Genomic DNA, 8,499 nt, shown 5'->3' with positions numbered 1-8,499 from the left:
CTAGTGTGAAAGATCAATATTAGGACTAGCATGAATGGGGGCCCAAGTATATAAGCCTATGGATCTCTTTCATTACTAACTTTTGGAATATACGATTTACTCTTGAAGCTACGTGCTCAAGTTGCCTTGGTATGGCATACCCATGTGTGTACTCCTGTATAAAGTGCAAGGATGGGAGTAATCTATCCCAATTGACTTCATCACCAGGCGTGGCTTGGAACATTCCCTTAGGTGGGAGTAATCTATCCCAATTGACTTCATCACCAGGCGTGGCTTGGAACATTCCCTTAGGGGGCAAATGTGCTCACTCCAACATTCATGATCCATCATCACTTCTTTGAGTTTGTGAGAATATGCGTGCTACCGATTTACCTGATCCTCCATCATGCATGCTACCGAGCAATTCATGACATATGTTGGTTAATTGTGGACCTAGGTTAACTCCCGTGTCAGTGCTGCGCAGGGTTTTCGAGGAGCTAAATGTAACGGCAGCTATGCACTGTGCAGCCCTCTCTCGCGCTCACTGAAACGCAGAAGATCACCTGCCGTCTTTGCTTTGCATCATGTGTGGTTTTTGTACGAAAGGCTGACGCAAGCTGTTGCTGCTGCTTGGACCGAGGCAGAGCCTTGTTGTTGTCCCAGATTTCAAGCATAGGGTTAGCAAGGAGTCGATGTGCGTGTATGGCCGGTGCTGGCTGGAGAGAATGGAAGAAGAGTCGCCCAAAGGTCTTCTGCTAGCGCAGAAGAACTACAACAACAACAGTGGCGGTGGTGATGATGGTAGTGGGGAGACGCTTACCTTAGAGGATGCCCTTGCTTCTCTGGAAGAAGAGATGCTGCCCCAGCCGTCCATTGAGAACCTTTCGGGCATCTTGCTCAAGTGCACGAAAGAGAGAAACCTAACATGCTGTGCTCTCAGCTTGCATGCCCACATGCGCCAAAATGGGCTAGAAGCTCATACATCACTCGGGAACTACCTAGTCTGCATGTTGTTGGAAGCTGGAAGCATCTGCAATGCTCAGAATGTATTTGACAAGTTGTTGTCTAGGAGCGAGTGTTCCTGGAACTCTCTAATCAATGGTTATATGAAATGTGGGGAGTCCAGGCGTGCTCTCGCCGTCTACCAGAAAATGCAAGATGATTCTCTGCACCCGAGTGGATATACTTTTGTCACCTTATTGAAGGCTTGTGCTAAGCTGAAAGATGTGGAGAGAGGCCACCAAATACATGCTCATATTGCCAAAAAGGAGTTGTTGGAAAGCAATCTTTTTGTTGGCGCTGCCTTGGTTGATATGTATGCCAAATGTGGCTCACTTGCAAAAGCACAGGAAGTTTTTGACATGCTTCCAATTCGAAACACAGTCTCGTGGAATGCATTGATTGCCGGATATGCCCAACATGAGTGTGGCAAGGAAGCACTGAACTGTTTTGAACAGATGAAAATCCAGGGTGTCTCTCCGGATGCTGTCACATTCGTTTGCAGTTTGAAAGCTTGTAGCAGCATTGGAGCGATAGACAAGGGCCAAGAAATACATGCTGACATTGAAAGAAAAGGGTTGATAGAAAGCAATCTTGTTGTTGGCACTGCCTTGGTCGATATGTATGCCAAATGTGGCATGCTGGCAAAAGCGCAGGAAGTGTTTGACAAACTTCCAGTTCGACATGTAGTCTCCTGGACTGCACTGATTGGAGGATATACTCAACATGACCGTGGTGAGGAAGCACTGAACTGTTTTGAGCAGATGCAACTCGAGGGTGTCCCACCAGATGCTGTCACGTTTGCTTGCAGCTTGAAAGCCTGTGGCAGCATTGGAGCTATAGACAAGGGTAAAGAAATACATGCTGACATTGAAAGAAAAGGGTTGTTGAAAAGCAATCTTGTTGTTGGGACTGCTTTAGTTGATATGTATGCGAAATGTGGCGTGCTAGCAAAAGCAGAGGAAGTGTTTGACAAGATTCCAATTCGTGATGTTGTCTTATGGAATGCACTGATTTCAGGATATGCACAACACGAGTGTGGCGAGGAAGCACTGAAGTGTTTTGAACAGATGGAACTTGAGGGTGTCAATCCAAATGCTGTCACATTCACTTGCAGCTTGAAAGCATGTGGCAGCATTGGAGCCATAGAGAAGGGCAGTGAAATACATACTGACATTGAACAAAATGGGTTGTTGAAAACAAACCAACTTGTTGGCAATTCGCTGGTTGATATGTATGCCAAATGTGGCATGCTAGCAAAAGCAGAGGAAGTGTTTGACAAGCTTCCGATTCGTAATGTAGTATCGTGGAATGCACTGATTACAGGATATGCCCAGCTCGGAGAACTTGTAAAGGTTGTCTCTATCTTCGATAGAATGAATAGAGAAGGTGTCAAGCCAAATTCAGTCACATTCGTGAGTGTTCTTAATGCTTGCAGTCATGCAGGTCTGGTAGATAATGGCGAAACATACTTTGGGGCCATGAGTGAAGAATATGGCATTACTCCAACTCTTGAGCACCACACTTGCATGGTGGATCTCCTTGGCCGTGCAGGGCAATTAGACAGGGCAGTAACAATGATAAAGAAAACATCGTCCCATCCCGATACTGTGATGTGGCTTACCATGCTGGGTGCTTGTCGGAAGTGGGGTAACGTGGAGCTTGGAAGACAGGCCTTTGAACAGGCTGTGCGACTAGATGACAAGGAAGCTGCAGCTTATATTTGTATGTGTAACATTTATGCAGATGCTGGCATGCAGGAGGATGTAAAGAAGGTGGAGGCAATGAGAGACATGGTGGTGGTGAACTGATGCTAGTGGGATCGTTTATTCGTATTGGTTGGGGATCAAAAACATTCCGAAAGAAGAATATTTTTGCTGAGTCAGAAGAGCCTTCCCTTAAAATGCAAGAGCAACTATGTCCCAGGTTTGCATTGGGTGACACAGGATATACTTGATGATGCAAAGGCTAAAGGGTTGTACAAAGTCAGCTCTCGCGTGAGCCTTCATGAACATGCTCCATGGAACGCCCATGTCTGGTAAAAATATATGCAGTTTTATGATGAGTGCCCTTCATATCGAGGAGTTAACTATTCATATGAAAAATGCTAACTGCATCCATTTATGGAGAGTACTGGTGATGTTGGCACAGTGCATTAGCTATGTGTTGCAGTGTTAAACTGCACCTTAGATATGGCACCTACAGGGTGCACCTTAGAGTTGACACCAAGGAAATCTACATGCAAGAGGGTCTAGATTGAAGTGGTCTCTACTATCTGTGTCCATTTTTGACACACGTAAAAAACACTTGAGGAGGAGATTGAATTCATCTCAGCATTGATTTAATGAAAGAAATAAAACTGTGCTCTCAAAATAGTGTCTTGTAAGACTTCCAAGGCTCAATAAATGTTTTTGCACTTTAATGTAAGGTAGATAGTTTATTAGCACTGCTGTGATTAGTGAAAAGTTAATAAAAGGAAAAGAAAGCTCTAGTTGGTGGGCGACACATGAAGCATATTCTGTATATAAAAAAAACTAGTGTGTCCTAGCTCAAGTACTCTCCTAGGATGAGCACAATACCTCTATTCAGGAGGGTGTGAACTAGTAGTAGAAATAGGTGTAGGATATAGCTGTTGTTGTCACTATTCCCACAGCTTGGCACATTTTCTAGGTGATAGGCAAAAGAGGGAAGAATGAGTTGTGCCAACAAGTCCAACCATACCACAACCCACCCCACAACTAGTGATCACAAATCTCGGAAAAGATATTTGTGTGTTATGGACCTGTCCCATGACTAATGATCACAAATCTTGTGAAAGATATTTGTGCGTCCATAATATGTAGGCTAACATAAAACTAAGCACAAGTTGCAAATGAACATAGATGAAGATTAGTGCTAAATTATTGCTACAATAGATGACTACAACAAATGGCTTTTATTTTCCACTCATGAGCTTCAGTTGATAGGAGCTTGCATGCCATGTTCAAAAAGGTGGAGGTTGTATGCTCAAAAAATACAAAAGCGAATAAGCAGAGGAGGTAAACGGATAAAGGGGGACTGTGCTACTTGTCTGTATATAGCACAAGGACAGTATATGTTGAAAAGTCCGGGGTTGTTGCCATCGAACTGGGCCACCTAACTGAAGCAATATTTGCTTGGTGACCAAATGTCTTGGCACAACTTTCAAGCCCATCTAGACTTGCAATCACAGGAAGGGTGTCCCCAAAAAATCTCCCTCACCTTGCCTTTTAACAAGTACCTTTGTCGGTCAAATTTGATGAGACCATAGCTACTTTTTTGACACTCGTCTGAGCATTTTGGCCCAAAATACTTGCAAAATTTTAAAATATTTGTAAAGAATTATACTTAAAAAAAAACTAGCTATATTTCACCAAACCTGTCAATATTGAAGACTTGCAAGTTTTAGATATAATTTTTGACGGCTGAGAAATATTTTTACAAGTTTTTTTTACCTACAAAATAGCCAAAAATGTCCATGAAGGCTGTCAAAAATCAAGCCTGCTTGCATGTAGCATATTTGGCACTTACCAAATCTATCCAAGCCGTCTCAAACTAAAGGTCGTCGGTACAGCCAAAGGTTAGATCATAGTACCGCCCAAATATGATTGCACTTGCACATGTAGTATATTTGGCGCTGTACCAAGCCTAAAGCTAGTACCCGTGCAGCAGTCGCAAGATGAAGATGGAGCATGCATTCATGTATACATAACTAGCTTTTAACTAGTTTATACTAGGAGGGCTCTTAGAGGCATTCTCAAGCCAATTGACACCTGCCCCCAATAGAGCTCCGGGTGGCTTTGTAGTTGGAGAAGCCGAATAAGAAGATTCAAGCTACATAGAAATCCATGAGTTCTGGGCATGCATCAAGAAAGAGATGAACGTGCCCGTAGATAGATGAGAAAGAGAGAAGGAACAGGTTGGATCAAAGGGGTAGCATGTTCAAGAGCAGGAAGAGGTTGGGAGGGGTAGACTTAAGCGTAAGCTAAGGTTTAGTCTTCCAGAAGACTGCACAAACGACTTGCCCAGACAGGTGATAATACGAGAGACGAACGTGTATCCTCTCCCAAACCTTTATGCCCAAAGGAGTGTGGCTACAACATGCACACTATGTCGTGCCAACGGGGAGGCTATGGTGGACTAACTACAAAACGAAGAGTGTAACCTTCCTGTCGCCACATATGTTGACCAAGGAAATTTGTGGGATAGATTTTAAAACCAATGGCCAACTAAGTGCCAACATTGAGAAATCTCCAAGGAAGCCAGATAATTTCCTGGGAGGCCCAATGATTTCTGTTGTTGTTGTGTGGTGCCATCTATCACATGCATTTGAATCATGCGACCCATCCTTGTTGTGTAGTGAAAGAGTGGTCGAGCTCTTTGGGCTGAAGGGGTCCTACCACTCCCACTTGCCATGGTCGCACTAGACTCGTGTCAAAGGACCACACACGTCAAGCCATTAGCCGCCAAGAGCTGTCTGTTGAAATGTGCAATGTAAACTAAAGCTTGGGTTATTTGGTTGAGTGTGTGAACGCACCCTAGAGGTGCAAGATAGTGTGGAAAGATAAGAATGCCACATATGATATTGTATGGTATGTGAGTGTTGACCAAAAGAGTGGAAAAGAGTGCCACATGGATGCACACATGTAAAGTGAGATGAGGGCTATATATATTAGAATTCTTATTGTATGGTTCATTAAGGGTCTTTACAGATCGGAGGCTTCCTCGCCCGCCGCCGGTCTTCTTCTATAGGGGCAATGTGCCATGCGACAAAAAGATATTGCGCCCGCCTTTTCCGTGGGGTGGACAACGCTGGGCAGACCCCCTGCCCAAGGCCGTGGGCGGCAGGCTCTTTTCCCTTTATAGCCTTGCTCTCATGCCCACCAAAAGCAAAAAAGGTTAGCTTGGGGGGCGGGCGCACGCTTTGGTCTGTAAAGGCCCTAAGAATTACAATAGAGTTGTGTTGAGTGTGATACACTCTCTCTCTAGTCATGGAGTTTTTGGTGTGGTTTAATCCCTTAGTTATGCTTAATCTATGTTGGTATTTACCATGACCAATCCCATATTAGGAATCTTAACATGGTATTAGAGCCAAGATGGGCTCTTGATCATGGTGCATATCTATGTATAGTTTTCTTGTTTATGAAGTTATTTGATTAAGCAATTTTTTATGATTTTGCATCTTTTATTATGAAAAAAATTAAGCACACTCATTGTTATTAGTATTGCATTTGGAGAGAGATTATGAAGCTGAAAATGGAGATTTTAGCAATATGAAGACTTCTGGACTCTACATCATCAAAATCACGGAAGCTGCCATAAAAGTTGAGGAATCTCAAGAAGGTATTTTGTGAAGATTTTGCCTCAGATTTTTTGGTGTTTATGAGCATAGAAGATGCTCATATGTGATTGGAGAATTAGAAGAATGCTCTAGGTGAAGAATGCTCTAGGTGAAGAAGGGTTGCTATGTGGGATTTGTGAATCTCATGGCTCTTGTATATTGCAAAGAGCATAGTAGGTGCACACTTGTCCAAATGGGGGCAAGTATGTAAGGGCTGAAAATACAGTCCAATATTCAGCTCATCGTCGAGAGAGGTGAAGCTTGAATGTGATGCTCATGGAAGATGGGTATTTGGGTGGAAGCCTCGGTAGCTTTCACATTATTTGCACCTATTGCTTCTTCTATGGAGAATTTTCGAAGGAAGCACCCTTGGATGCATGCTTGTCAAGAAAGAAGGCATGCAAGTAGTGAAGCTTGATTTCAAGTTTGCAATGGCCATGTTAGTGGCTATGGTGGAACCTTGGAAGGAGGTTCATGAGAGAGGCAAAGGAGTTGTAGCAAAGAACTTGCGTATAGAGCTCAAGGTGGAGCTCATCGAAGCCATTTATGGATGTAAGAGTGAGATCGAGAGAGATAATGAAAGAGGGTCCTAGGGAGAGAATGTGAGAGTGAGGGAGTGAGAGTAGAGAGAGAAAAAAGCACTCGCCATTTTGGTCCTTTCCATAAGATTATTGTAGTCACCATTCTTGATACCTTTAGCTCTTATATGAGCTTCAAAGACTCCATAGCATCTCGCATAACAAGCCATTAGCTCTCCCTCTCTCTTTAAACCCCCATGTCTTATTTTCTATCTCTTTACACCCCTATTCTAACTCCTTATCTCTTGATGCAACGTAAAATTAATATACAAGGTATAAGATACACCCCTCTCCCTCTCTCTCTCTCCATGCAACTCAAAATACACCCCTCTCCCTCTCTCTCTCTCTCTCTTTAAACCCCCATGTCTTATTTTCTATCTCTTTACACCCCTATTCTAACTCCTTATCTCTTGATGCAACGTAAAATTAATATACAAGTAACAAGATACACCACTCTCCCTCTCTCTCCCTCTCTCTCCCTCTCTCCATGCAACTCAAAATACACCCCTCTCCCTCTCTCCATGCAACTCAAAATTAATATACAAGATACAAGATACACCCCTCTCCCTCTCTCCATGCAACTCAAAATTAATGTACAAGATACAAGATACACCCCTCTCCCTCTCTCTCTCTCTCTCTCCTCTCTCCATGCATGAAACAATTACGATAGATTATGTCGTGCAAATTGAAAAGATGCAGGGGGGAAGAGAGCTTGAGCTCTTGCAAGCACACACACACACTCACAAAACCCTAATAGAGAACACACAATGTGAGAGGCTGAAAATCTTCTTCTTCTCTACTCAACACTCAACACACCATATACAAGATAAGAGTACACATAATATGAAAGGTACTCAACCAATACATACACGGGTTCTCTATAATGTGAACCCGACTAAATGAGCTGGCGCTATAACTATGCCAGTCTCTAGAATGGCTGTCACACAGCCTGTCATCCCACTGGCCGCATATCACCCAAGATCTCACCAACCATGCTAGTGGTGTAAGTGTGGGGCCTATCCCCTAGGCGGGTCATCAGTGTCCACCGCCTCACTAGATGAGCTCGATATCTCAACACTCCTCCTCGAGCTCAACTCCATCTCATGTACACCAAGCGAAGCCCTGAATCTGCGGAGCTTCTCTGTACCCAATGCTTTGGTGAAGATGTCAGCTACCTGATCCTCTGTGCTGACATAAACAAGGTCAAGGTCTCCTGCCAAGACCTTCTCTCTGACGAAGTGGTAGTGGACCTCTATGTGCTTTGTACGAGCGTGAAAAACTGGGTTCCTGGCCAACTGTATACTGCTAATGTTGTCACAGAAAATGACAACTTGTCTATCCACTGATAGACCCAAATCTGCAAGTAGCTTTCTCAACCAAGCTACCTCACATGCTGCCATAGCAGCTCCTCTGTACTCGGCCTCTGTACTCGACAGAGCAACCGTAGGCTGCTTCTTGCTGCTCCAAGTCACAGCAGCACTCCCCAAAGAAAAAATGAATCCACTGGTAGATCTTCTATCTGAGATACTACCAGCCCAATCAGCATCTGTGTACCCATGTACACATATCTCTGTCCCAGTCTCA

The 8,499-nt window shown here is 43.8% G+C and overlaps 1 protein-coding gene across 1 annotated transcript; it reads left to right on the top strand.

Annotated features, from left to right (window-relative positions):
* Nucleotides 1–303: 303 nt before the first annotated feature.
* LOC147616084 (pentatricopeptide repeat-containing protein At1g06140, mitochondrial-like) lies at nucleotides 304–3,363 on the top strand. The gene has a single exon (XM_086778720.1). The coding sequence runs from the start codon at nucleotides 672–674 to the stop codon at nucleotides 2,787–2,789; it is 2,118 nt and encodes a 705-aa protein (XP_086634846.1). The 5' UTR covers nucleotides 304–671; the 3' UTR covers nucleotides 2,790–3,363.
* Nucleotides 3,364–8,499: the final 5,136 nt, after the last annotated feature.

Source organism: Cibotium barometz, chromosome 39, assembly GCF_041138505.1.
Source record: "Cibotium barometz isolate CiBa-2024 chromosome 39, ASM4113850v1, whole genome shotgun sequence".
In the NCBI taxonomy this organism is placed as follows: Eukaryota; Viridiplantae; Streptophyta; class Polypodiopsida; order Cyatheales; family Cibotiaceae; genus Cibotium; species Cibotium barometz.
This window is presented reverse-complemented; position numbering and strand designations above follow the sequence as displayed.

What these genes read in the sequence shown, in the direction of transcription:
- LOC147616084 (XM_086778720.1), top strand. Translation starts at nt 672, where the DNA reads ATGTGCGTGTATGGCCGGTGCTGGCTGGAGAGAATGGAAGAAGAGTCG.